This window comes from Canis aureus, chromosome 10, assembly GCF_053574225.1.
Source record: "Canis aureus isolate CA01 chromosome 10, VMU_Caureus_v.1.0, whole genome shotgun sequence".
Taxonomy (NCBI): Eukaryota; Metazoa; Chordata; class Mammalia; order Carnivora; family Canidae; genus Canis; species Canis aureus.
Genome location: NC_135620.1, coordinates 42864643 through 42891809, shown reverse-complemented (window position 1 = coordinate 42891809; position 27167 = coordinate 42864643). Strand labels below are relative to the sequence as shown.

Here is a 27167-nt window from a genome sequence, read left to right as displayed (position 1 = left end):
CCTGCCTTTGGCCCAGGGCGCGATCCTGGAGACCCGGGATCGAATCCCACGTCGGCCTCCCGGTACATGGAGCCTGCTTCTCCCTCTGCCTGTGTCTCTGCCTCATTCTCTCTCTCTCTCTGTGACTATCACAAATAAATAAAAATTAAAAAAAAAATTAAGTTGCATATGTTGAAGAGAATCTAGAAGTGGGAAATATATCTAGGACCTGTAATTGTAGAAATTAATATTAAAGTCAAAAAGGAAGAATCTTAAAAATGAAAAGGTGGTAAAATATTGTAGTTAAGGTGGGAAAAGAGAAAAAAATTGGAAATTTACAGTCTGATATAAAAATGAGTTGTACTGGAAAAAGGAAGAGAAAAAAAAGGAGGGGTATTCTTTGGTTCTACATACTGTAAACCCCTCAACTTCCCCTGGAGCTTTCCAGCACTGCTTGGTCAAGAACTTGTTCTTCCCATCCTTCCAGCTGGCCTTCTGGGGGAGGGGCTGCTGTGCTGGTTCTCAGGTGTGTGCACCTGGGGGAGCTGCCCCGCCCCCCGCTGGGTGCCAGGCTCAGTGGAGCTGTTTGTCCTGTGAGTCCCTTGTTCCCTGGCGGCCCCACCTCTCCCAGGCACAGGGTGACATCAGGAAGAACAACAGTGGCGGTGGCCAGCTCTCCAGCTCTGGAATCAGCTCCCGCAGTAACCATCGCATTCCCCATTGGATTCTTTTTTTTTTCCCGCCTTCCTACCCTGTTAGAAACAAAAACCCTTCTCTCTGTAGTGTTCCGGCTATTCTCTCTTTAAATCTTAGGTTGAATTCGTAGGTTTTCAGGATGATTTGACAGTAATCTGGGTAAGTTGGTGGAGCCTGGTGAGGTGAGGACCCTACTCCTCCGCCATCTTGCCCTCCCCCCTACAAAGTGCTGATTTTCAGTCATTTCTTCTTCTTCTTCTTCTTCTTCTTCTTCTTCTTTTTTATATTTTATTTGACACATAGAGCTAGCGCAAGCAAGAGGAGAAGCAGACGGAAGGAGAGGGAGAAGCAGGCTCCCCACTGAGCAGGAAGCCTGATGCGGGGCTCAATCCCAGGACCCCAGGATCATGGCCTGAGCTGAAGGTAGACACTTAACTGACTGAGCTACCTAGGTGCCCCTCAACTATTTCTGACCTACAGAATGGTCAATTTCATACGGTTCAACTTAATAGTCTCGCTCCATCAGGAAACCATCAAGAATGCTTCTGATAGACTCTAAATTAGAACAGATCCCTAATAGGAAGAAGACTCAGAGAACTGGACTGAATAAACTTTCCTCCCATGGAAGAGGTAAGAGGCATTTGGGGGTGTAGTAAACTCAGAGACAGCAGATGGGGAGGGTAGGACAGAGATGATGCTCTGGGGACTTCAGCAGGATCCACCAAATGGCTTATACTCTGTGCGACTTCTCCCCACCATTGACTCCAGGCATGGAGTGCAGACACCGGTCTCTATCCAGAACATCTTGGGAGGTGGTTCCTTTCACTAGGAATTGTAAGGGGGCAGGGCGCCGTGGGAAGCAATCCCCTGGAGACCACTCGGTTTCCCTTGTGATTTCTTCAACTTTTTTTTTTCTTTCCTTTTTTTTTTTTTTTTTTTAAAGATTTTATTTATTTTTTTATTTGAGAGAGAAAGCGGAAAAGGGGGAGGGAGAGAGAATCTCAAGCAGACTCCACGCTGAGGGTGAAGCCCAATGCAGGGCTCAATCTCACGACCCAGAGATCATGACCAGAGTCTAAATCAAGAGCTGGATGCTTAACCAACTGACCCACCCAGGTGCCCCTCTTCAACTAATTCTAAATGTTGAAAAAGCCCAGGATCTTGGCAGTCTAATACTGGTGATTTTTTTGGGGGGGCGGGGGGGAGAGTAAAGGAATGTTATCTAGTACTTGTACAATTAAATAATAAAAGAGTCCCTAACTCCCAAACCAATTGGTCAATCTTAACACCAAAGACAACCAGACATTACACGCCTGCTGATTTGATGCAGAAGGGAGGTTTCCTGCCAAGAATTTGAACCCGGTTCTTATTCAGCCCTCAGAGCTAATGCTGGTTTACAAGTAACCTGTGTTGGCAGCAGGGGAAGACACTAAGTGACACTTAAGGATGCGGTCAGTAAAATCCGAACTGGGGACACCATAGGACAACAAAAGAAAAGGAAAAAAGGAGGTGGCCGAAACATTATCAGCTCATGCGTGTAACGAGTGGAGCCCCTCTGGCACCTTTTTTGAAAAAAACAAACAAGGTCTGTGAGACAACAAGGAAAAGGGGAGCACTGTCTAGACAGCCAAGACTAGGGAAATATTAGGTGATGTGCTTGTTTCTAAAAGAGAGTCCTTATCTATTCAAGTTACAGATTGCAGTGAACTGATAAATGGCAAAGCTGGGAACTGGTAACCTGAGAGTGGATTCTTATTCTGGTTTGCAGATGTTTAAAAACATCCCACAATGAAAAGCTAAGAGCAAGTCTGTGGGCCTGCCTCCCCCTTCTCTCCTGGGTCCCCATACAACATCTGCTTGGGTTGGGAATGATTTTACATGAGCCTAAAGCATCTCAGATGACCTGCTCACCTGTCAATGAACTGATCAATAATGACGATATCGCCAGGCTGAATCTCTTCCCTCAAGGAACCGCAAGCTGTGGTCACTATGACATGTGTACAGCCCTCCTCCTTCAGAGCCCAGATGTTCGCCTGGTAGTTGACATTTGAAGGCATGATGCTGTGCTGTCTCCCGTGCCTGCGAGGAGTGAATGCAGAGGGTGAGTGAACAGGGCACTCGAATACCGGTAAGAAGAGAAAACTAATTTATAGCAGTGCCTTCTAGCCCTTTCCATCAGAGCACTTTTATGGTCACAGAAAGAATGGGCAGAGGCGAGGCTGTAACTAGCCTACTGCAAATACAAACTATTTGGTCTTAAAGTGCACGCTGCCTTTACGTGGTATGTATTTATGTTCCTATCAAGAGCAGGTAAGAAAAAAAAAAAAAAGAGCAAGTAAGGAAGACATAGACGGTGTCTATCCTCTGGTGCACCCACTCCCCCAGAGTCTGAGGCAGATGGTTTCACAGGAGCCCCAACATGGAAAACAAGAGGTGCCAATGAAGAAAGGTACAAAAGAGAAATAGAAACTCAAATTTCCAGTTGACCTCTCCATTCCTTTGTCTGATCTGATCACCCAAGTAAGTCAATGAAACCTTAAAAATAATTCCCTGCTGTTATGACACTAGCAGGTTTCATCCAAGAACTAGTCGCCTCACATATGACCACTGTTAGTGCCTGAATTGTGTGCCTGTCCCCTCGTGGTTCTTATTTTGAAGTTCCAATCCCCAGTATGCCAGAATGCACCTGTATTTGCAGAGACTCTAGTAAGATAATGAAGTTAAAATGAGGTCATTATGGTAGATCCCAATCCAGTGTCCTTACAAGAAAAGGAGATCTGGATACAGACTTGCACACTGGGAAGAATGTGGGAAGGCACAGGCAGATGGCCATCCGCAAGCCAAAAATAAACACAAAAAAACAAAAAAACACACAAAAAAAGAGGCCTGGAATAGGTCCTTCCCTCCAGGCCCTCAGAAGGCCCATTCTGCTGACACCTTCATCTTGGAATTCTAGCTTCCAGGAACTGTGAACAATCAAATTTCTGTTTTCACCTATTCTGTGCCAGCTCCAGCAAACTAATACAACCACCAATGACTTCCTACCATACTTCAAATAAAATCCAAACGCCTAATGATGGCCCTCATACCACTTGGGTACCAGTGTACTACGCAGCCTCAGCTCTTGACCGTGTTCCTCCCATCCTAAGTCAGCCTTACTGGCCTTCTGGCTCATTCCTGGCCTCTATGCTCATTCCTGCTTCAGTCTCTGGCCGGTTTAGGTCTCGACTCCAACATCACCTCTGCAGAGAAGTGCTTTTCATAACCAGTGGGTCAGAATCACATCACTATCTTCTTTTCTTTCTATCACCTGTTGTTAGCTCAAACTACAGTTCCTTTTCCATGTCTATCTTTCCCACTAGAATTAGCCCCGAGAGGGTAAGGCCCTTATCTCTGCTCCTCGCTGGAATGCAGAACACGACCAGGAGTGCCAGTAAATGGCCAGTCAAGGGAACCCAATTTCTAAAATTATTTTTTTAAAATTCACATGTTAGGTGATACACTTATATATATATTTAAAGATTTTATTTATTTACTCATGAGAGACACACAGAGAGAGGCAGAGACATAGAGAGAGAAGAGGGTTCCCTGTGAGGAGCCCGATGTGCAACTCGACCCCAGGACCATGACCTGAGCCAAAGACAGATACTCAACCACTGAGTGGTGCCCTGATGATACATTATATAAGCAGCATTTCATAGAGTTAAAATTATTCTGGGCCACTTGAGAAACTACCAATAGAAGGGTGAAACGGTCCACCACAAAAAGGCAGTGTCGAGTCCAGGGTCCTTTATGTGTGATAATGCAGAAACAGGCTTTCAAGAAGTAGGTGAACACACAAAAATCTCACTTTCTACACTGACGATTAAGTTTGGGCTTTGGAGTAAAACTGCCTGGGTTCAAGTCTTAGCTTTGCCATTCACTAGTGGTGGGGCCCCCTCATAGCCACTCAGTGCTCTCAGCCTGATTTTTTTCCATCTGTGAAATGGTTAATAATACTACCTGCACATAGGATTGTTTTTTAAAGATTTTTAAAAAATTTTTATTTATTCATGAGACACAGAGAGAGAGAAAGAGAGAGAGAGAGAGAGAGAGAGAGAGAGAGAGGCAGAGACATAGGCAGAGGGAGAAGCAGGCTCCCTGGAGGGAGTCTGATGTCTGATGTGGGACTCGATCCCAGGACCCCGGGTTCATGACCTGAGCCAAAGGCAGATGCTTAACCACTGAGCCACCCACATGTACCACGTGTTGGATTGTTATTAAACAACCCTTGCTTCATCTCGTATTAATATTTTTTTTTTTTTTTTTTTTTTTTTTTTTTTTTTTTTTTTTTTTTTTTTTTTTTTTTTTTTTTTTTTTGGTTTTTTTTTTTTTTTTTTTTTTCTTTTTTTTTTTTTATTGGTGTTCAATTTACTAACATACAGAATAACACCCAGTGCCCGTCACCCATTCACTCCCACCCCCCGCCCTCCTCCCCTTCCACCACCCCCAGTTCGTTTCCCAGAGTTAGCAGTCTTTACATTCTGTCTCCCTTTCTGATATTTCCCACACATTTCTTCCCCCTTCCCTTATTTTCCCTTTCACTATTATTTATATTCCCCAAATGAATGAGAACATATAATGTTTGTCCTTCTCCGACTGACTTACTTCACTCAGCATAATACCCTCCAGTTCCATCCACGTTGAAGCAAATGGTGGGTATTTGTCATTTCTAATAGCTGAGTAATATTCCATTGTATACATAAACCACATCTTCTTTATCCATTCATCTTTCGTTGGACACCGAGGCTCCTTCCACAGTTTGGCTATCGTGGCCATTGCTGCTAGAAACATCGGGGTGCAGGTGTCCCGGCGTTTCATTGCATTTGTATCTTTGGGGTAAATCCCCAACAGTGCAATTGCTGGGTCGTAGGGCAGGTATATTTTTAACTGTTTGAGGAACCTCCACACAGTTTTCCAGAGTGGCTGCACCAGTTCACATTCCCACCAACAGTGTAGGAGGGTTCCCTTTTCTCCGCATCCTCTCCAACATTTGTTGTTTCCTGCCTTGTTAATTTTCCCCATTCTCACTGGTGTGAGGTGGTATCTCATTGTAGTTTTGATTTGTATTTCCCTGATGGCAAGTGATGCAGAGCATTTTCTCATATGCATGTTGGCCATGTCTATGTCTTCCTCTGTGAGATTTCTGTTCATGTCTTTTGCCCATTTCATGATTGGATTGTTTGTTTCTTTGGTGTTGAGTTTAATAAGTTCTTTATAGATCTTGGAAACTAGCCCTTTATCTGATATGTCATTTGCAAATATCTTCTCCCATTCTGTAGGTTGTCTTTGAGTTTTGTTGACTGTATCCTTTGCTGTGCAAAAGCTTCTTATCTTGATGAAGTCCCAATAGTTCATTTTTGCTTTTGTTTCTTTTGCCTTCGTGGATGTATCTTGCAAGAAGTTACTATGGCCGAGTTCAAAAAGGGTGTTGCCTGTGTTCTTCTCTAGGATTTTGATGGAATCTTGTCTCACATTTAGATCTTTCATCCATTTTGAGTTTATCTTTGTATATGGTGAAAGAGAGTGGTCTAGTTTCATTCTTCTGCATGTGGATGTCCAATTTTCCCAGCACCATTTATTGAAGAGACTGTCTTTCTTCCAATGGATAGTCTTTCCTCCTTTATCGAATATTAGTTGCCCATAAAGTTCAGGGTCCACTTCTGGATTCTCTATTCTGTTCCACTGATCTATGTGTCTGTTTTTGTGCCAGTACCACACTGTCTTGATGACCACAGCTTTGTAGTACAACCTGAAATCTGGCATTGTGATGCCCCCAGATATGGTTTTCTTTTTGAAAATTCCCCTGGCTATTCGGGGTCTTTTCTGATTCCACACAAATCTTAAAATAATTTGTTCTAACTCTCTGAAGAAAGTCCATGGTATTTTGATAGGGATTGCATTAAACGTGTATATTGCCCTGGGTAACATTGACATTTTCACAATATTAATTCTGCCAATCCATGAGCATGGAATATTTTTCCATCTCTTTGTGTCTTCCTCAATTTCTTTCAGAAGTGTTCTATAGTTTTGAGGGTATAGATCCTTTACATCTTTGGTGAGGTTTATTCCTAGGTATCTTATGCTTTTGGGTGCAATTGTAAATGGGATTGACTCCTTAATTTCTCTTTCTTCAGTCTCATTGTTAGTGTATAGAAATGCCACTGACTTCTGGGCATTGATTTTGTATCCTGCCACGCTACCGAATTGCTGTATGAGTTCTAGCAATCTTGGGGTGGAGACTTTTGGGTTTTCTATGTAGAGTATCATGTCATCGGCGAAGAGAGAGAGTTTGACTTCTTCTTTGCCAATTTGAATGCCTTTAATGTCTTTTTGTTGTCTGATTGCTGAGGCTAGGACTTCCAGTACTATGTTGAATAGCAGCGGTGAGAGTGGACATCCCTGTCTTGTTCCTGATCTTAGGGGAAAGGCTCCCAGTGCTTCCCCATTGAGAATGATATTTGCTGTGGGCTTTTCATAGATGGCTTTTAAGATGTCGAGGAATGTTCCCTCTATCCCTACACTCTGAAGAGTTTTAATCAGGAATGGATGCTGTATTTTGTCAAATGCTTTCTCTGCATCCAATGAGAGGATCATATGGTTCTTGGTTTTTCTCTTGCTGATATGATGAATCACATTGATTGTTTTACGGGTGTTGAACCAGCCTTGTGTCCCAGGGATAAATCCTACTTGGTCATGGTGAATAATTTTCTTAATGTACTGTTGGATCCTATTGGCCAGTATCTTGTTGAGAATTTTTGCATCCATGTTCATCAGGGATATTGGTCTGTAATTCTCCTTTTTGGCGGGGTCTTTGTCTGGCTTTGGAATTAAGGTGATGCTGGCTTCATAGAACGAATTTGGAAGTACTCCATCTCTTTCTATCTTTCCAAACAGCTTTAGGAGAATAGGTATGATTTCTTCTTTAAACGTTTGATAAAATTCTCCTGGGAAGCCATCTGGCCCTGGACTCTTGTGTCTTGGGAGGTTTTTGATGACTGCTTCAATTTCCTCCCTGGTTATTGGCCTGTTCAGGTTTTCTATTTCTTCCTGTTCCAGTTTTGGTAGTTTGTGGCTTTCCAGGAATGCATCCATTTCTTCTAGATTGCCTAATTTATTGGCGTATAGCTGTTCATAATATGTTTTTAAAATCGTTTGTATTTCCTTGGTGTTGGTAGTGATCTCTCCTTTCTCATTCATGATTTTATTAATTTGAGTCTTCTCTGTCTTCTTTTTAATAAGGCTGGCTAATGGTTTATCTATCTTATTAATTCTTTCAAAGAACCAACTCCTGGTTCTGTTGATCTGTTCCACAGTTCTTCTGGTCTCGATTTCGTTGAGTTCTGCTCGAATCTTTATTAACTCCCTTCTTCTCTTGGGTGTAGGATCTATTTGCTGTTTTTTCTCTAGCTCCTTTATGTGTAAGGTTAGCTTTTGTATTTGAGTTCTTTCCAGTTTTTGAATGGATGCTTGTATTGCGATGTATTTCCCCCTTAGGACTGCTTTTGCTGCATCCCAAAGATTTTGAACGGTTGTATCTTCATTCTCATTAGTTTCCATGAATCTTTTTAATTCTTCCTTAATTTCCTGGTTGACCCTTTTATCTTTTAGCAGGATGGTCCTTAACCTCCATGTGTTTGAGGTCCTTCCAAACTTCTTGTTGTGATTTAGTTCTAATTTCAGGGCATTATGGTCCGAGAATATGCAGGGGACAATCCCAGTCTTTTGGTATCGGTTCAGACCCGATTTGTGACCCAATATGTGGTCTATTCTGGAGAAAGTTCCATGTGCGCTTGAGAAGAATGTGTATTCAGTTGAGTTTGGATGTAAAGTTCTGTAGATATCTGTGAAATCCATCTGGTCCAGTGTATCATTTAAAGCTCTCGTTTCTTTGGAGATGTTTTGCTTAGAAGACCTATCGAGTATAGAAAGAGCTAGATTGAAGTCACCAAGTATAAGTGTATTATTATCTAAGTATTTCTTCACTTTGGTTAATAATTGATTTATATATTTGGCAGCTCCCACATTCGGAGCATATATATTGAGGATTGTTAAGTCCTCTTGTTGAATAGATCCTTTAAGTATGATATAGTGTCCCTCTTCATCTCTCACTACAGTCTTTGGGGTAAATTTTAGTTTATCTGATATAAGGATGGCTACCCCTGCTTTCTTTTGAGGACCATTCGAATGGTAAATGGTTCTCCAACCTTTTATTTTCAGGCTGTAGGTGTCCTTCTGTCTCAAATGAGTCTCTTGTAGACAGCAAATAGATGGGTCCTGCTTTTTTATCCAGTCTGAAACCCTGCGCCTTTTGATGGGGTCATTAAGCCCGTTCACATTCAGAGTTACTATTGAGAGATATGAGTTTAGTGTCATCATGATATCTATTCAGTCTTTGTTTTTGTGGACTGTTCCACTGAACTTCTTCTTAAAGGGGAATTTTAAGAGTCCCCCTTAAAATTTCTTGCAGAGCTGGTTTGGAGGTCACATATTCTTTTAGTTGCTGCCTGTCTTGGAAGCTCTTTATCTCTCCTTCCATTTTGAATGAGAGCCTTGCTGGATAAAGTATTCTTGGTTGCATGTTCTTCTCATTTAGGACCCTGAATATATCCTGCCAGCCCTTTCTGGCCTGCCAGGTCTCTGTGGAGAGGTCTGCTGTTACCCTAATACTCCTCCCCATAAAAGTCAGGGATTTCTTGTCTCTTGCTGCTTTAAGGATCTTCTCCTTATCTTTGGAATTTGCAAGCTTCACAATTAAATGTCGAGGTGTTGAACGGTTTTTATTGATTTTAGGGGGGGATCTCTCTATTTCCTGGATCTGAATGCCTGTTTCCCTTCCCAGATTAGGAAAGTTTTCAGCTAGAATTTGTTCAAATACATATTCTGGCCCTCTGTCCCTTTCGGCGCCCTCGGGAACCCCAATTAAACGTAGGTTTTTCTTCCTCAGGCTGTCGTTTATTTCCCTTAATCTATCTTCATGGTCTTTTAATTGTTTGTCTCTTTTTTCCTCAGTTTCCCTCTTTGCTATCAACTTGTCTTCTAGGTCACTCACTCGTTCTTCCACCTCGTTAACCCTCGTCGTTAGGACTTCTAGTTTGGATTGCATCTCATTCAATTGATTTTTAATTTCTGCCTGATTAGCTCTAAATTCTGCAGTCATGAAGTCTCTTGAGTCCTTTATACTTTTTTCTAGAGCCACCAGTAGCTGTATAATAGTGCTTCTGAATTGGCTTTCTGACATTGAATTGTAATCCAGATTTTGTAACTCTGTGGGAGAGAGGACTGTTTCTGATTCTTTCTTTTGAGGTGAGGTTTTCCTTCTAGTCATTTTGCTCAGTGCAGAGTGGCCAAAAGCAAGTTGTATTGGGAAAAAGAGAAAAAGAGAGGAGAGAAAGAAGGAAAGAAAAGAGAAAGAGAAAAAAAAAGGGAAGAAAAAGAAAAAAAAAACGAAAAAAAAAAAAAAAGAAGAAAAAGAGAAAGAAAAAGAAAGGAGAAAAAAAGGGGGTGGGGGAAGGAAACAAATCAAAAAGCAAAACAAAACAAAAACAAAAACAAAAACAAACAAACAAAAAAAGAACCACCGGGGAGTATCTTCTGATTCTGTGTACTTTAAGTCCCTTGGCTTCTCCTGGAAGTTGTCCGTCTAGCTGGTGTTCTGGGGGAGGGGCCTGCTGTGCTGATTTTCAGGTGTTAGCAGTTGGGGGAGCTGCTGTGCCCCTGCCTGGTGCAGGGCTCGGTGGGGGTTGTTTACCCCGTGAGGCCGCAGGAGGAACAGCCCCAGTGGCGGGGCAGCTCTGGAGCCCTGGATTCAGCTCCGGCAGGAACTCCGTCTGCAGGGCCTGGAGGCTCCGGGGCGGGGCCGCTGATCTGCTCAGCTGGGGCAGGAGCGTCCTCGCTGTCCTGGGCCCTCCCGGCCTCTGCCTGTCCCGGGGGAGGCGGGATCCTGGGCTGTGTCCCGGCGCCCTGTGCTCCGGAGCCTGCGCTGGTGGATTCGCGCTCCCGGGCCGCGCAGCCCCCTCCGCGGAGCCGCCGCCCGAGCCCCTCCGAGCTGCTCCTGGAACCGCGCAGCCCCCTCCGCACGGAGCCTCTTCCTCTGCCGGAGCCCCTCCGAGCTGCTCCCGGGGCCGCGCAGCCCCCTCCGCGGAGCCGCCGCCCGAGCCCCTCCAGCTGCTCCGGGTCCCGCCGGGTCCCGCCGTGCGCGCTGCAGCCCTTAGGGAGCTCGGCGCACTCTCCTGGGTGCGCAGTTGCTGTTACTGACCCGGGGAGCCCGAGGGCATCCCCTTCCTTCTGGGTCCTGCTCCAACTCCCTGCGAGCCCCTTTCCCCCGGGAAGGTCGGTGCAGCTCCTGCTCCTCCGGGACGGGGCTCTCCTGACCTGGGGACACTCGCCCCGGCCTCAGCCCGGCTCCTCGCGGGGCCCCTCCCCCTTGGAGGCCTTTGTTCCTTTATTTCTTTTTCCCCGTCTTCCTACCTTGATAGAAGCGCGAACTCTTCTCACTGTAGCATTCCAGCTGGTCTCTCTTTAAATCTCAGGCCGAATTCATAGATTTTCAGGATAATTTGAAGGTTTTCTAGGTAGTTTGGTGGAGACAGGTGATTTGGAGACCCTACTCCTCCGCCATCTTGCTCCTCCCTACTCATCTCGTATTAATATTGAGAAAAAACTTTTCTGTTCACCAACAGGACTGTGAAAAACATCAGAATGCTCTGTATGTAATTTCAGAGAGGCAGAGCACGTCACGGTTTTTACCGAGCGGACAGATGACCTCTCAGAAGGTGGAGGTCCACGTAAGCCCAGGAAGTGTATGCATCTTCCTAAGGCTAGTCTCCAATACACTAATCGGGATTCTCAATAGAAATTAAAAAATCCAAAGTCGTTAAGAAACATGTGCATCAGAGGGACAGAGTCCACAGTCCAAGGCGATTCCGTTCAATGAGTGGGAGCATAAAAGCCTCACCAGAGGGCCACACCACCAGCTGCTTTCTCCTAGAGCCTAGAAAAAAAATGAATCAATCCTCCAATAAAGGAGGTTGCCTGAAATGGACTCCATGTGACCATCTAAAACTACAATTTAGTTTTACTGGATTCAGCAAAGTCACTTCCATTTCAGAACTGTGGCATGGCAGATTATAGGGTGATCCTGCCACTGCAGGTGGACCTGAGATTTGCTTCTGGCCAATGGGCTCCACCAAAGGTGCTGGGGGTCACCTCCATGATGAGGTTTCCACCTCACCAGCATGCCCTCGAGAGCCCCTCGGGAACCTGGAGGACACCACATGACCAAGAAAGTGAACAAGCCCATAGGAGCTGAAGGCCCCAGGCCTCCAACTGTGAGGATACCCATTCTGTCAGCAAGCAGGTAAGCCTGAATGAGAACCTGGGGCTCCAGGTGAGAACCAGGCCCTGAGTTGACCTTATGGGATCCTGAGCAGAGGAGCCAGTTAAGCTGCACCCACGCTCCTGGTGCTCAGAAAATGCAGGATGCTATGTTGTCAGAAGCTGCTATATGTATGATCATTTGTTCCACAGCAAGAGAAAACTCATACGTGTAAGTCTGACTAAATCCCAACTGCGTGGTAAAAATGATGTGCCCCTGCTAGTCTTGTCCAGGAAACAGTGTGGATACCAAAGGGAACCCACTCCTGGTAAACCCGTAACTATTATTCCACAAGGAACAAATGAAGCAGTCCTGAATGAAGAAGTTATCTTGTTACTTAGGAGAAAAACAATAAACAAGGGAAAGCATCTCCCCTCTTGCAGTTAGAACTAAAACCAGAAGCTTTGATTTTAATCAGACTCCTTCCATGGCTCACTGAGGATGCTGACCACTTTTCCAGCCTAAGGGGGGGTGGGGGAGTGGGTGAGATCTCTGACCTCCAAAGTCACTACAGTTTGCTCCCAAACTGTGAGTGGGGTATAAAAGTGCCCTAGATGCTCTGGCTCTAACACCAGATACTCACACACCCACACCATTACACTCTCCAGAATTTCATCCCTCCGATAGCAGCAACATTCAAAAAGCTTAAAAGTATCTTACCTTGCAAGGAGGACACAATCGACATTCTTGATCTTCCCCAAAATTAAGGCATCAGAAGGCTTGAACATAAGGGAAAATGGTTACAACCTAAGACTTGAAAACATTCACAGGACAACTTAAAAACCATCATTTCAGTTGTTTGACCACAACAGGATTCATGGAAACTTGGAAGATCCACTGGAAGGAAGGAAGAGTCCAGATTTCACCAACTTAATCACTCAATAAGGAATGCTTACTGAGCCCTCTTTAAGCACAGAGGTGCATGGGACTGGGAGGGTTGTCTTGGGTGCATGAACAGATACTACCTAGTATGATCTATTTGGAGCAAGCACCCCGGGGGACTCTGATGTCACACTGCTCAAATACAGATGTGTCAACGGTATTTGGTAGCTATGAGAACAGATGTGCAAGTGACAGGCAATAAGGAGGCCACTGTCACAGAATTTAAGAACTCAGCATTGGAACCGCTTGTCCTGTTAACCAAGTCTAAGGCTGTCACAGGATACCCTGAGGCAAGGAAGGGGATGGCCATGGGATGACTTAAGGTAAGGGAGGGGGTGGCCATGGGATGGCCTGAAGTAAGGGAGGGGAAGGTCCTGAAAACTGGAGAGGGTTAACCAAACATGAGGCCATGAGATGAGCTAAGCTGAGAGCAGGTCCTAGAGAACATGAGGTCTGAGGACCTGGCTGGAAAGAAGGGTTGGGTTGGGCTGCCAGATGCAGGGATCCTCACAGGAGGACCAGAAGAACTGCTGTGTTTGGAAGCAGCACTATGGAATTAGAAGGTAGACACCTCATCCTGATGGATGACACAGGAGCTAGGAGAACAGCATCATTTTAACAGAAAAGGGAGAGTGTGTGATTTTTAGTTCAGTTATGCCACTGCTTTCTGGATCCTCAGGAAATCCCCGCCTTGGGCTAGGGCTTACTAAAAAAGGGCTACTTTGCATTATTTATTTCTGTTTGCCATCAGTCTGTCTAATGAGCGTGGAAGACATAGAAGCAAATGAGGAGCTAATGTGAATGCAGAGATCTGAAGAAGTAGTTGCTATCTCTGAAATGAGAATCTGGTTTCTAGAGATAAAAATTATAAAGTCCTATGTGCATGTTCATAATCTGTGAAGTCTAAGGCATTCTTAGGAACACTGTCTCAGCTGTTAGGACCCAAGGACAGGGCCAGTGACCCCTCTCACCCTGGGGCAGACAGCTCTGTGCTTCCAAGATGAAGGTAATTAAAACAATTTTTTTGTGAACTTAAAAATCAAGCCAGCAAGAAGAAGGAAAAAGCTGGTATGTCTCCACTAAATGGATATTAACCTTGCCAAATGGAGTATCCACATATTTTTCAGTTCTTCCTTCTAAGATTTCTGGATCATCCAGGCCTGTTCCACCAATTATCCCAATCTAAAGGAGACAATAAAAAGACAACAGATTTGATCATTTTTCATTAGAAACAAAATTATTGCAAGCAAACTCACTATATATATATACTCTTCTCCATTCCTAAGCCCCAGTTGCTTTTAAAAAAAATTAGTTTCAGAGATAGAATTTAGTGATCTATCAGATGCATGTAACACCCAGTGCTCATTACATCAAGTACTCTCCTTAATGCCCATCACCCAGTTACCCCACACCCCACACCTCTCCTCTATCAACCCTCAGTTTGTTTCCTAGAGTTGAGCATCTCTTAGTTTGCCTCCCTCTCTATTGTCGTCTTATTTTTCCTCCCCTTCCCCTATGTTCATCGTTTTTATTTCTTAAAATCCACGTGGGTGGAATCATATGGTATTTGTCTTTCTCTGACTTATTTCACTTAGCATAATACCCTCTAGTTCCATCCACGTTGTTGCAGATGGCAAGATTTCAATCTTTCTGATGGCTAATATTCCATTGTACATATACACCACATCTTCTTTATCCATTCACCTGCTGATGGACATCTGGGCTCTTTCCATAGTTTGGCTATTGTGGACATTGCTGCTGTAAACATTGGGGGGCAGGCGCCCCTTCGAATCACTATGTTTGTATCCTTTGGACAAACACCTAGTAGTGCAATTGCTGGGTGGTAGGGTAGTTCTTTTTTTAACTTTTTGAGGAATCTCCATACTATTTTCCAGAGTGGTCCACCAGTTTGCATTCCCACCAACAGTGTAAAAAGGTTCCCTTTCCTCTGCATTCTCACCAACATCTATTGTTTCCTGAGTTGTTAATTTTAGCCATTCTGACCAGTGTGAGGTGGAATTTCATCATGGTTTTGTTTTGTATTTCCCTGATGCCGAGTGATGTTGAGCATTCTTTTGTGTGTCTGTTGGCCTTTGGTAGGTCTTCTTTGGAGAAATGTCGGTTCATGTCTTCTGCTCATTTCTTGACTGGATTGTTTGCCTTTTGGGTGTTGAGTTTGATAAGTTCTTTATAGATTTGGATACTAGCCCTTTATCTGATAAGACATTTGCAAATATAGTCTCCCATTCTGTAGGTTGTCTTACAGTTTTGTTGACAGTTTCCTTTGCTGGGCAGAAGCATTTATCCTGATGAAGTCCCAATAGTTCATTTTTGCTTTTGTTTCCCTTGCCTTTGGAGACGTGTCTAGCAATAAGTTGCTGTGGCTGAGGTCAAAGAGGTTGCTGCCTGTGTTCTCCTCTAGGATTTTGATGGATTCCTGTCTCACATTTAGGTCTTCAATCCATTTTGAGTCAATTTTTGCACATGGGGTGAGGAAATGGTCCATATTCATTCTTCTGCATGTGGCTGGCCAATTTTCCCAACATCATTTGTGGAAGAGACTGTCTTTTTTCCCATGGGATATTCTTTCCTGCTTTGTCAAAGATGAGTTAACCATAGAGTTGAGGGTCCATTTCTGGATTCTCTGTTCTGTTCCATTGGTCTATGTGTCTGTTTTTTGTGCCAGTACCATCCTGTCTTGATGATCAAGCTTTTTAACATAGCATGAAGTCAGGCATTGTGATGCCCCCAGCTTTTTCTTTTTCAATATTCCTTTGGCTATTTGGGGTCTTTTCATACAAATTTTAGGATTGCTTGTTCCAGCTCTGTGAAAAATGCTGATGGTATTTTGATGGGGATTGCATTGAATGTATAGACTGCTCTGAGTAGCATAGACATTTTAGCAATATTTGTTCTTCTAACCCCTGAGCATAGAATGTTTTTCCATTTCTTTGTGTCTTCCTCAATTTCTTTCATCAGTGTTCTAATGTTCAGGGTACAGATCCTTTACTTCTTTGGTCTTATTCCTACATATCTCATGGGTTTTGGTGCAGTTGTAGATGGGATCAATTCCCTGATTTCTCTTTCTTCTGCCTCACTGGCAGTGTACAGAAATGCAACTGGCTTCTGTGTGTTGATTTTATATCCTGCCACTTTGCTGAATTCCTGTATCTGTTCTAGCAATGTTGGGGTGGAGTTTTTTGGGCTTTCTATATGGAGTATCATCTATGAAGAAGAGTGAGAGTTTGACTTCTTTGCCAATCTGGGTGCCTTTTATTTCTTTTTGTTGTCTGACTGCTGAGGCTAGGACTTCTAGTACCATGTTGAATAGCAGTGGTGAGAGTGGACACCTCTCTCGCATTCCTGATCTTAGGGGAAAGGCTCTGGGTTTTTCCCCCATTGAGAATGATATTCGCTGTGGGCTTTTTCATAGATAGCTTTTAAGATATTGAGGAATGTTCCCTCTATCCCTACCCTACAAGGAGGGAGGGTCTGGTGCTTGCTGGGCCCTACTTGGAGAGCAGTCACCCAACCACAAAGCAGTCAGGACTGTGCCACGGTTAGTGCTTTATGCCCTCCCAGAGCCGAGATCCCACCTCTGGGCTCGCTGACGGCAGCCGGCTGCCCCTGGTCTTCCTGTGACCTGTGCACTGTCCCACCTAGGATTCAGCCCTGTGCCACCCCAGTGCCTTTCAGCAGGGATGTCCCTCAGCACAGCAGAATCCTTGAGGTTCCCATCTCGGGCTCTGCTGCTCTGTCGCTCCCTAGTGCCGGCTGCCAGAGGCTCCCTCCCCAGAAGGTATTCTCCAACATATCACCCCAGATGCATGTCTCCACACTTCCTACCTTCCAAAAAGTGGTCACTTTTCTATTTGTAGAATTGCACCATTTCTTTTCTCAGATCTCGGAGTGATTTCACAGGTGTTCAGAATGATGTGATAGCAATCTAGCTGAATTCCTGGGACCAGGCAAACTTAGGGTCCCCTACTCCTCTGTCATCCTAACTCCTCTCAGCCCCAGTCCTTTTTAAAAACTGCACATTATTGAAAAACAATCACCCATTCAATAAATATTTGAGGGCCTTCCATACTCCAGAAATAACCAAAACAGGGGTCATGTTTAGGACATTTATTGCTGACTCTGAAAATTAACAAATTAGCACAGAAAGATACTTTAGCTAGCTTAAGTTAGAAAACCAAACCTAGGGGCACCTGGGTGGCTAAGTGGCTGAGTGTCTGCCTTTGGTTCAGGTTGTGATCCCAGGGTCCTGGGATTGAGTCCTGAGCCAGGCTCTCTGCTCTGCAGAGAGCCTGCTTCTCCCTCTGCCTCTCTCTGTCTCTCATGAGTAAATAAATAAAATCTTAAAAAAAAAAAAAAAAAAAAAACCCAAGAAATACATGTGTGGATGCAGACAGTACTTTCTAATGAATTTTATTTTGTCTTCTAAATGGGTTATGAAATAAGGAATGTTCAAAAGACCTCCAGGACAGAAAATATTCTATATACCAAGTTGGTAATGTTTCCTCCTCATTATACCATTTGATAAAGAAACAAGAAAGATTCTCTTTCCTATGCCACTAAAATCACAGAGCTGTAAGAGATCATGAATAAGAGTCTGGAAAAGCAGAAAGTTAGCCTCATGTATATTTATAAAATCAAACCATCCCTCTTATATAGTCAATATGAATAATGCAAAGGTAGCTCTGAATTTTTTTTAAATTTCAAGTGTTGTATTGCATTTTGCAGAGATGAACTTAACAGCTATCTTCGAGGGCTAATGGGAGTTACAGGAATCTGGTACTGTGGGCAGCCCCGGTGACCCAGTGGTTTGGTGCTGCCTTCGGCCCAGGGTGTGATCCTGGAGACCTGGGATCGAGTCCCACATCGGGCTCCCTGCATGGAGCCTGCTTCTCCCTCTGCCTGTGTCTCTGCCTCTCTCTCTCTGTGTCTGCCATGAATAAATAAATAAAATCTTAAAAAAAAAAAAATTAAAAAAAAAAAAAGGAATCTGGTACTGCAACTCCAGGGTTAATCTAATTTGATGACTAATAAACACAAACAGGAACAGTTACAAAGACAACTAAATATTAACTGAAGTGTTGACTAAAAATTAAGTGACTGAAATCATTAAAGCTTCTCTGGGTTGATAATTCCTAAAGGAAAAATAATTTTTAAATTATCAGTGACAGGTTAGAGAGAGGACACTTTTACTAAAAACTGAATGGAAAGTGACTGAGCATTATTTTTTTTTTTCAGTGAAAAGCTTTAAGCCTATTTTCGCTTGAGTAAAATTTCTACTAAATGAAAAACACAGCTCCTTGAGAAAGAAAAAAAAAAATCCCAGAATTAAGAATTCACTGAACATTTGAATAATTTTCAGATCAGGTTATACAAGTTGACTTTATAGTAATATATGGGGAAATGGTGATCTCTCTGGCTCCCAGTTTTCTGGAAACAAAACAAAACCATAGGGGCAATTTAGTGAGATTTTACTGAAGAACTGCTAGTTACGTGATTCAGAACTTGGAAGTGTCCCCACAACTTCCTAAAGTTGGCTAAACTAGCTTTTGAAGTTGGTGCCACCTTGTGGTAGGTTGTTGAAACCACAGCAGGTTACACATTCTGTGCCAACCCCACATCTCTCTCCTACCTTGCTACCTCATTAACATCCTAAGACTAACCAATATTCCAGTTTTCCCATCAACAGAAGTGTTCATTTAAGTCAGTACACTTAAATCATGCCAATGCACTAGAAAAAAAAAACTTTAAATAGGTTTTATAGAATCTTAATCCTTCCTCTAACTGGCTACTCCATTTTATCCTTCATTTCATACATCCGCGAAGCACCCCAGATCATGGGGTGGTGGGGACCCAATAAGCTGCCCAGCCTGTGTCCTCACCCCAGGTCACAAAACTGAACTGCTGACTCTGAAATTATACTCAGCAGTTGGGGGATTCTGTTGCTCTTGAAAATTTCTGCCTTTTTTCTCCCCTCTTTTTTTTTTTTTTTAAAGATTTTATTTATTTATTCATAGAGACACAGAGGGAGAATGAGAGGCAGAGACACAGGCAGAGGGAGAAGCAGGCTCCATGCAGAGAGCCCGACGCGGGACTCGATCCAGGGTCTCCAGGATCACGCCCTGGGCTGCAGGAGGCACTAAACCGCTGCGCCACCAGGGCTGCCCTCTCTCCTCTTTTTAGAGGTTTCTTACCACTTTGACTTGGCTCTTTCTGGAGGTCCCCTGGGCCATGGCATCTCATATTCTGGATTCAACACTGGAGTCTCAGGCTTGCACATACAAAACAAAACTGACTGTGGTGAAACCACCTCTCGGTTTGGGGCAAGCTAGCCCAGCATCACAGCAGTGACTAAGAAACACCCACCAGAGAGGTCCTGCCAAAGTTCAGCACCCGTAAGCCCGAGAGGTCAGCAGCCTCAAGCTTCAGTCCACAGCTCCCAGGCTGCATGACTGCATTAGGAAGCCCTGGAAGAGAAACATGTACTGGCCATGAAAGCAAGACCTGCTACTGCTCCCCAGAAACGCTGGGATGGGGTCTCTGGCGCTGGAATGATCTGTAGGTGAGCGTGTCCAGTCACCCAACAGGCTCCAGTTGTTTACAGACAGTCGTATCTTGCAAGGTACACAGGACAATATAGCCACACCGGGAAATGGTCCACTAACCATCTTCCTGCAGCAGAGGGAGGATCTCAGCGCCAGGATGGGGCAATGTCGCCACCTGCTGGCCCCACAGCAAAGGATAACCAGCATGGAACTCCCAGGCCTGGAGCCTCTGAATCCAACAGCTGACTCTGTACCTGCCTCAGTGATAAAGTCACTGTGTCTGAGTACTGAGATGTGCCAGGCACTGTGCCCAGTGCCCCAGCCACCTTACCTCATCTGATCTTCACAACCACTCCATAAGATATGCCTTACAGTATTATACTCATTTTCCCAAAGACAAAAGAAAAGTATCAAATTAAGAAACTCCTAACAAATTGTCAGAAGCAAAGCTGGAATAGGAGTGGTTTTTCACGCTCAACTGCGATGATTTACTGTCTCTTGATACCCCCTGGAGTCCTTTATATCATACCCCTTTAGGAAAGTCGTATTCTCTCCATGTACTGAGGAATCTGATGCTCAGAGAGGTCAAGTTCTGGGCCAAGGTCACAGGGTAAGTATAGAAACAATGACCCTGGGCAATGACACTTCCAAAGGGAGGGGCCTCTCCATCAGTGACCTCATCCACATTCAGGAAGCAAGGACAAGACCTTACTAGGCCTCCTGAGCCAAAAGCATCAGTCCTTAGTCCAGGTAGTCCCAGGCTGCCTAGAAATATATTTGAGGACTGGGATGGAATTTCTGGGCCAGTCCTACTCAGCTGGGACTTCTTTACACAAGATAAGGTTCTGAAATAGAGAACCCTTGGTCAATCATGGTCATTGCCAACTTTTAACAGCTACGGGTTCATCCCATACTTTCCCACAGCAGGCCACTGCATCATTTTCCTTTAAAAAAAAGAGGGTTTGACTTCCTCCCTTAGAGTGCAAAAGCCTTTTATCTGAATGTTGGCCAGAATGGTTATTTCCAGCAATGCTGAAAGGGCTCATACGAACCCCTACCCTGTGTCTATTTCCCCTAGGACCTGGACCCAGGAAATTACACATATACTACTTGGTTTCAAGAACCACTCACCATCACGTTGAGGCCTAGATACATTACCTTAAAGAAACCAGCACTGCATGACGGCATTCTTAAAACACCTAAGCCCAAGCAATTCAGACTAACTCCTGCTAGGGAGCTGGGCTGCCTCTGAGTGCTTCAAATTCATGATGAGGTGAGAGGACCAGAGCTCAAGCTGGCAGCTATCCCTGATCTGAGCACTTCAGTCCTTCAGCTCTGGTTGCCACTGACATATCTGGCAGGCGCAACAGACAGAAGTTCTCCATTTATTAAGACAACCTGGCTTTGAGCCTCCCAGGGCCTTGTAAAATCCTGAAAGGCCAGCTGTATGGAGAGAGAGTGGCCAAATGTCTCAGTCTGGATGGCCTGTTTAAAACCTGCAATATGGTCCACAGAGATGGCTGGGGGCTCTATCTTGGATCTGATGCTCCTCTCTAAGCCACCCTTGTAGGCATTGGTCATGGTGAACTGGCTCAAATTTATATGTTGAAGTCCTAACGCCCATACCTCAGTATGTAACTATTTTTGGAAAAAGATCTTTGATGAGATCATTGAGGTTGAATGAAGTCATGGGGAGGGCCCTAATCTACTATGACTGTTGTCCCTATAAAGCAAGATTAGGACACAAGCACACACCGAGGAAGACCGTGTGAAGCACAGGACGAAGCTGGCTGTCTGTAAGCCAAGGAGAGAGGCCTCTAAAGCAACCAACCCTGCTGACACCTTGATCTTGGCCTTCCAGCCCTCAGGCTATGAAGAAAGCCATCCAGTTTTTGGTACTTTGTTATGGCAGCCTGGCAAACTAATACAGTAAAGCAACATTTTGGTCAGAGACAATCTTATGACACAGAACATCCATCATTTTTACTTAACCAATCTCCTCCTACAAAGTCAGGATGCTATTCTAATGGGTAGACACACCCTCTTGAAGATATAGTTTACCTCTTGAAATGGCCCATTTTTTTTTTTTTTTTGAGAAGCATTTTCCTCAATGTTTATTGTATTCTATAGAGCTCCCTCCTACTTGTGGGACAACAGCAGGAATCCTCCTGGTGCCCCCACCCGGTGAGTTCCTCAATCCCACGGGGAGTTTTCAATACCAAAGCTCAGGTCCAAGATTCTAGAGACTCTTTTTAATCGGGAAAGGAAAAGTCTGTTTTCTTAAAACTCCACAGGTAGTTCTAATGTGCAGGCAGCACTGAGCACCTCACTCTAGGGCCCAGACCAGGAATTTCCAAAATCTGGGCTCACTGAAGGTCACTGTCTGTGACTATCTGTGTCCTAATTCCCAGAACCTGTGAACGTCACCTTACCTGATTAAATCAAAAGTTTTGAGATAGGGAGATTATCCTGGATTATCTGGTAGGACCTAAATGTGATCATAAGCGCCCCTGTAAGATGGTCCAATGAGGAAGAAGGCAACATGATGCCAAAAATGCTGGTGACTTTTAGAAGATGGAAAAGGAAGGAAACAGACTCTCCCTTGGATCTCCCAAGAGAAGCTGCCCAGATTCTAGCAGGACTCACTCTGTACTTCTAACCTCCTGAACTGTGAGAGAATGCATTTGCACAGTTTTAAGCCATCCAGGCTGTGGTGACTGTTATAGCAGCCACAGAAAACTAGTACATCACGAATCACCTGGCGAGCTTGTTAAAAATGAAGATGCCTGGGTCTTCCAAGCTCTCTGGGTCACCACTTGTCACACTTTTGAGGGCATCTGAATATACTGAAGCTCTTCATTTTTTTTTTAAAGATTTTATTTATTTATTCATGAGAGACACAGAGAGAGAGGCAGAGGCACAGGCAGAGGGAGAAGCAGGCTCCATGCAGGGAGCCTGACGTGGGACTTGATCCCGGGTCTCCAGGATCACACCCTGGGCTGCAGGCGGCGCTAAACCTCTGCGCCACCAGGGCTGCCCTATACTGAAGCTTTTCAAAACCCAGATTGCGGGGCCCCCAACCCAGTGCTTCTGATTCAGCAGGACTGGGACAGGGCCTAATAAGGTGCATTTCTAACAAATCCCCCGGCAGGTGCGGATGCCTCACACACTTTGAGAATCACTACTTTAGATGCTTCTGAGGCACAGACTAGAATACCATGATCACAATCACAGTGAAGGATGAAGGTCCACTGCACACAAAAATTTCTATCACCTGTTTGCTCATCTGTACAGAAACGGTCAGATTCTTCCTTAATCCGCAGAATTATGAGAATCCAATGAAATAACGCATTAGTACCCGTCATTATTTCTGTCTATCCCCCCATCTCCAACAGAAACAAAATAAAAAACATCCCTGCAAGCAACAACAAAAGTCTCCTTATCTCTTGGTCTTTCTCTGCTGGTCAGGATACAAAGTGGGCTCTCATACCTCTCCTCACCAGTCTCTGTATCAGGGATCTGGCCCAGGTCCCTCAACCAAGTGTGTACTGGCTCTCCCGGAAGTGTGTGGAAACCCAAGGGGACATTTCTGGCTGCCACGAAGACTGGGGCATTTTGTGGGGAGGCGTCCAAGATGCGCAATAGGTCTTGCAATGCTCAGAACAGTCCTACAAAAGGAGGGACTGTCCTACCCAAAATGCCACTGTGGACTAAACAAAAACATGAAGGCTAGCTGGTTCTTTGGCTTCCAACTGGGACTTGAGGGTTGTTCCTTGGTTTCTGAGAGTCACTTAGGGACTTTCAGTCCGAAGGCTTTGGCCAGCTATAATCAGGGAGCCAAAAGGAGAGCTTAAAAGGTCTGTCGTCCCAGTCGACTCCATGACTTGTCCGTCTCTCAATGCAGTTTTACTGTAGGCCACTACCCACTTATGATAGGACTACATCCCCACCTTGTCCTGAGAACCATGATTAATAAGGCTTATTTTTAACCCTCCAGAACAAAGGCTGGGCAGCTGCCTGGGGGAGCCATAGCCCATTGAAAGAGCCCTTTAGAATGTTCTGTCTGGGTGCCAAAGACCGGTTCATCCCTCTGCATGGTCATGCATACCACCTGCCCATGTCTGACGCTGGAGGATCATGTCTCCCTGAGGTCCTCCCAGACAACAACTGTCATGAATAACATGGGCAAGTGTCCATGGCGGGGGGGGGAACAGGTGGCATGATCTCCCTACTTACATAATAAAATGGGGCCCAAAGACCCCATGTTAGATTTCAGAACTGCCTCACAGCATCTAGTTGGTGGAACACCAGTTTCTAGGCCCAATTCTCGATCTAGGTCCACCTGTGTAGCTCTGAACAGCTTGGTCAACCTCTCTGGGACTCAGCTTTATGTCCACCAAAAGGGGTCTGTGTGGCTATATGGTCTTAAGAAATGTTCTAGTTCCGCAGTCTATGATCAGAGGATAGGGTATGGTTTTTATGAACCTGTTTTGCTCTGCACACTGGCACCTGCTGTCTCCTGTAGAGGATGATGCCTCAGCAGTTTGGGGGACTTGGTGTCACTGTCATGGATTCTCAGAGCAAAGCTGTCACCTCTCTAAGCTCAAAGAGCAATCAGCAGGCTGGCCTAGCGCTATTTGTACCTCTTAATTTTATATTCAGCATCTTGCCAAAACCAAAAATATACATCATTCAATATTTACATCAGGGCTCTAATCAGCGCCCATTCTGCACTTAAATGCACTGCACTAATTTTGCAGGGAAGCTGCGTGGCTGGAAAATGCCAAACAAGACTGAAGTGAGACTGTTTTTTCAAAATCATCCCTCTTTGCAAGGGAGGCAAACCATAAAAGACTCTTAACTACAGGAAACAAACTGAGGGTTGCTGGAGGGAATGGGGGTAAGGGGATGGGATAAGTGGGTGACAGGCACTGAGGAGGGCACATGATGTAATGAGCACTGGGTGTTTTATGCAACTGATGAATTACTGAATTCTACCCCTGAAACTAACAATACGGTATATGTTAATTAAATAGGATTTAAATTTTAAAATTTTAAAAATCATCCTGCTCTTAACATCACTTTTAAGTGTATTCCTGTAAGGGAAAGTTGATCACTTCCTGCTTACCCACTGAAAGCTGTGGCCTAGTAACACTTATAATAACCTATAAAACACCAGAACTGCTCTTAACATCACTTTTAAGTGTATTCCTGTAAGGGAAAGTTGATCACTTCCTGCTTACCCACTGAAAGCTGTGGCCTAGTAACACTTATAATAACCTATAAAACACCAGAACTGCTGGAAAAAAGTCATGCGAGATTAATTTCACACCCCCCCCCATTAAGCACTAACTTTTAATAAGTTTCAACCAGTGCCAGACAGATAATTGGAACCATCCCAGCAAACCCTGTAGGAAAATCTCCATTTACAGATTGGCTCCTAAGGCCCTGGCTCACCTACTTCGCACATAAGCTTTGGAAAAACGTTCTGCCTTGTTCTCGGTTACTGATCAGGGAGAGGCGATCTACAAATACTTGTTAAATTCAAGATGCCTTTCAAAGTGGCAAAACAAACTTCATGTCTCTAAGTATGAACGCAGCACTCTCCACCCTACCCCTTCTGCTTCTAAGAGCCAAAGAGCCTGATCAGCGAATCACGGGCTGAGTAACACACCGGAGAGACCTGCAGACACCCGAAGGAGGATCTATCCCAGACCTTCCCACGCCGTCAGGCAAGAATTTCTAAAGTCAAGTTAACTGAGTTCTCAGCCAACCAAACAACCTAGAAGAGATCTTAAGTTCTAGCACCGATTTTTCCATTGCACTGTAATTCTACACACGCTCTCTCCCAAGCAAGACACCCCGCAGGACCCAGGCGTTTGAGAGCCCCAGGGCGGCGGGCCGCGCGCTTCAGCCCTCGCGCCCACCTCCCGGCCGGGACCCGCCAGGTGTGAGGCCCCAGGAAACTGGTCTCTAGCTTTCAGGGCTGCAACAAACCCAGAGGCCTCGAGGCAGGGCGCGGCCCCGGGCTCCAGGCCGGGGAGTCCAGAAGTCCCGGCACTTCCCCAAGCGCTGCCGCAGGGAACACTTCAGGACGGCAAAGCCCCGCGTTTGGAAGAAGAAGAAGAAAAAAAGCCGGAAGCTCGCCAAAGGGCCAGCACCCAGTTCACGTGGGCTCCGCGAGCCGAGGCGGGGCGGAAGCCGGAGTCCGGCGGGCGGGCAGGCGCCAGGAGCCCCGGCCCCCCCCCGCCCAGCCGGCGCCCCCCGCGGCCCCCGCGCACTGCGCCCCCCAAAGGGCTGCCCGCTCCCTGCGCCGCGCGGCTGCCGCGGAGCCCACGGGGCGCGCAGGCGGGGGCCTAACCTCGCGAGCGTTCTCTCTCCCCCGCCCCGCCCCGCCCCGCCCCGGCGAGCGACCCCGGCCGGGCCGGGTCTCAGCGGCGTCAGGCCAGGCGCGTGGCCCCGGGGCGCGGTCCCCCGGGCGGGAGCGAGCGCACGGGGCCGGGCGGCTGCGGCCCGGGACGGCGCCTCTCACCTTCACGGCCGTGGGGGCGGCCCCCGAGGCCATGGCTGCGCGGCGCGGCGGCGGCGGCGGCGGAGGCGGAGGCGGAGGCGCGGGGCCGGCGGCCGAGCGGGCGGGAGCGGCAGCGGCAGCGGCAGCGGCAGCTCCGGACTCGCGGCGCGGAGTCCCGGGGGCGGCCCTGGCTCCTCCTCTTCCTCCCCAGGACAGCTGGATTGGCTGCTAGTGCGGGCTCGCCCCCGCCGCCCCCTTCCTCAATTCGAGGTTCCCGCGTCCCGCCCCTTCTGCAGACCTTTCCGGTTCGCGGTGCTTTCTCTCCCCACGCGGGTTCTGAGCAGCGGGGTCCCGGCGGTCAGCCCTTGCCCTGCCCCCCACTCGGCGCTGCACTTCAACCGGCTCCGGTAACTTCTGCAAGACCCTCCCCCCGCCCCCCCCGCTCCGCCAGCAGGCCCGGCGCGCTCGGCCTCCGCGGGGAGGTCGGGCGGGGGCGCCTTCCACAAGTCCTCGCGGGAGGGAGCTCCCCCTCCACCCGCTCCTCCCCCTCCTGCTCCGCGACCTCCCTCCAGCTGCTGACGCGGCTCACCTTGCTCTTCCCACCACCTGGACCCCGAAGTCCTGGGAGGCAGAGCACCGACGGCGCTGACCCCGGACTCGGGGATGACAAGAAGGAAATAAACAGACTAACGTGCTCCTGGATAACCTGATGTGCAGACTGTAGCCTGCTCATCTTCAATTTCAGGGGAGGCGGAGACACTGCCACACCCCCTCCCCCCCCCCCCCCCCCCCCGCCCTTTGGCTTGACGCGGCCAAGGCCATCCCTAACCTCTCCCAGCTCGGCCAATGTCCAGTACACCTAGACTCAGAATCCAGACTCACGGGTTCATCGTCGTTCCCGTGTCCCCCTCTTCCCCAGCGCATAGCACCGGCCCTCCACTGCGACGGTCCCTCACTCTCAAAGTCTCCATCCCTTCCCCGCTAGGATAATCCACTTTACCTCCCTTGATGGATTAAGCTCTCCTAGAGTAAATGCTGGGTGGCAGCAATGTTCTGAGACACAAAAACTCTGCACATGACCCCGGGGGTGGAGAAGGACGGCTGTGGAAGAGTATACTGC

The 27167-nt window shown here is 46.2% G+C and overlaps 1 protein-coding gene and 1 long non-coding RNA gene across 3 annotated transcripts in view; one reads left to right on the top strand and one right to left on the bottom strand.

The window, feature by feature from the left end:
* MTAP (methylthioadenosine phosphorylase) overlaps positions 1 to 26795 on the bottom strand; it is a 58562-nt gene extending 31767 nt beyond the window's left edge. The window contains exons 1-4 of one of the 2 annotated variants that reach the window (XM_077912136.1): positions 26637 to 26795; positions 14069 to 14155; positions 12752 to 12810; positions 2587 to 2754 (exon numbers count right to left, since the gene is read on the bottom strand). In XM_077912136.1, coding sequence (XP_077768262.1) covers positions 2587 to 2754; positions 12752 to 12810; positions 14069 to 14155; positions 26637 to 26780 — 458 coding nt within the window. In that variant the 5' untranslated portion in view covers positions 26781 to 26795. Of the gene's footprint in view, positions 1 to 2586; positions 2755 to 12751; positions 12811 to 14068; positions 14156 to 26068; positions 26202 to 26636 lie in introns of those variants that run through there. The other variant, XM_077912137.1, reaches the window with a different exon arrangement.
* On the top strand, positions 438 to 23042 carry LOC144322294 (uncharacterized). The gene is made up of 4 exons (XR_013387886.1): positions 438 to 1305; positions 2444 to 2776; positions 11397 to 12073; positions 19009 to 23042. It is a non-coding gene; the product is annotated as an uncharacterized LOC144322294 (long non-coding RNA).
* Positions 26796 to 27167: the final 372 nt, after the last annotated feature.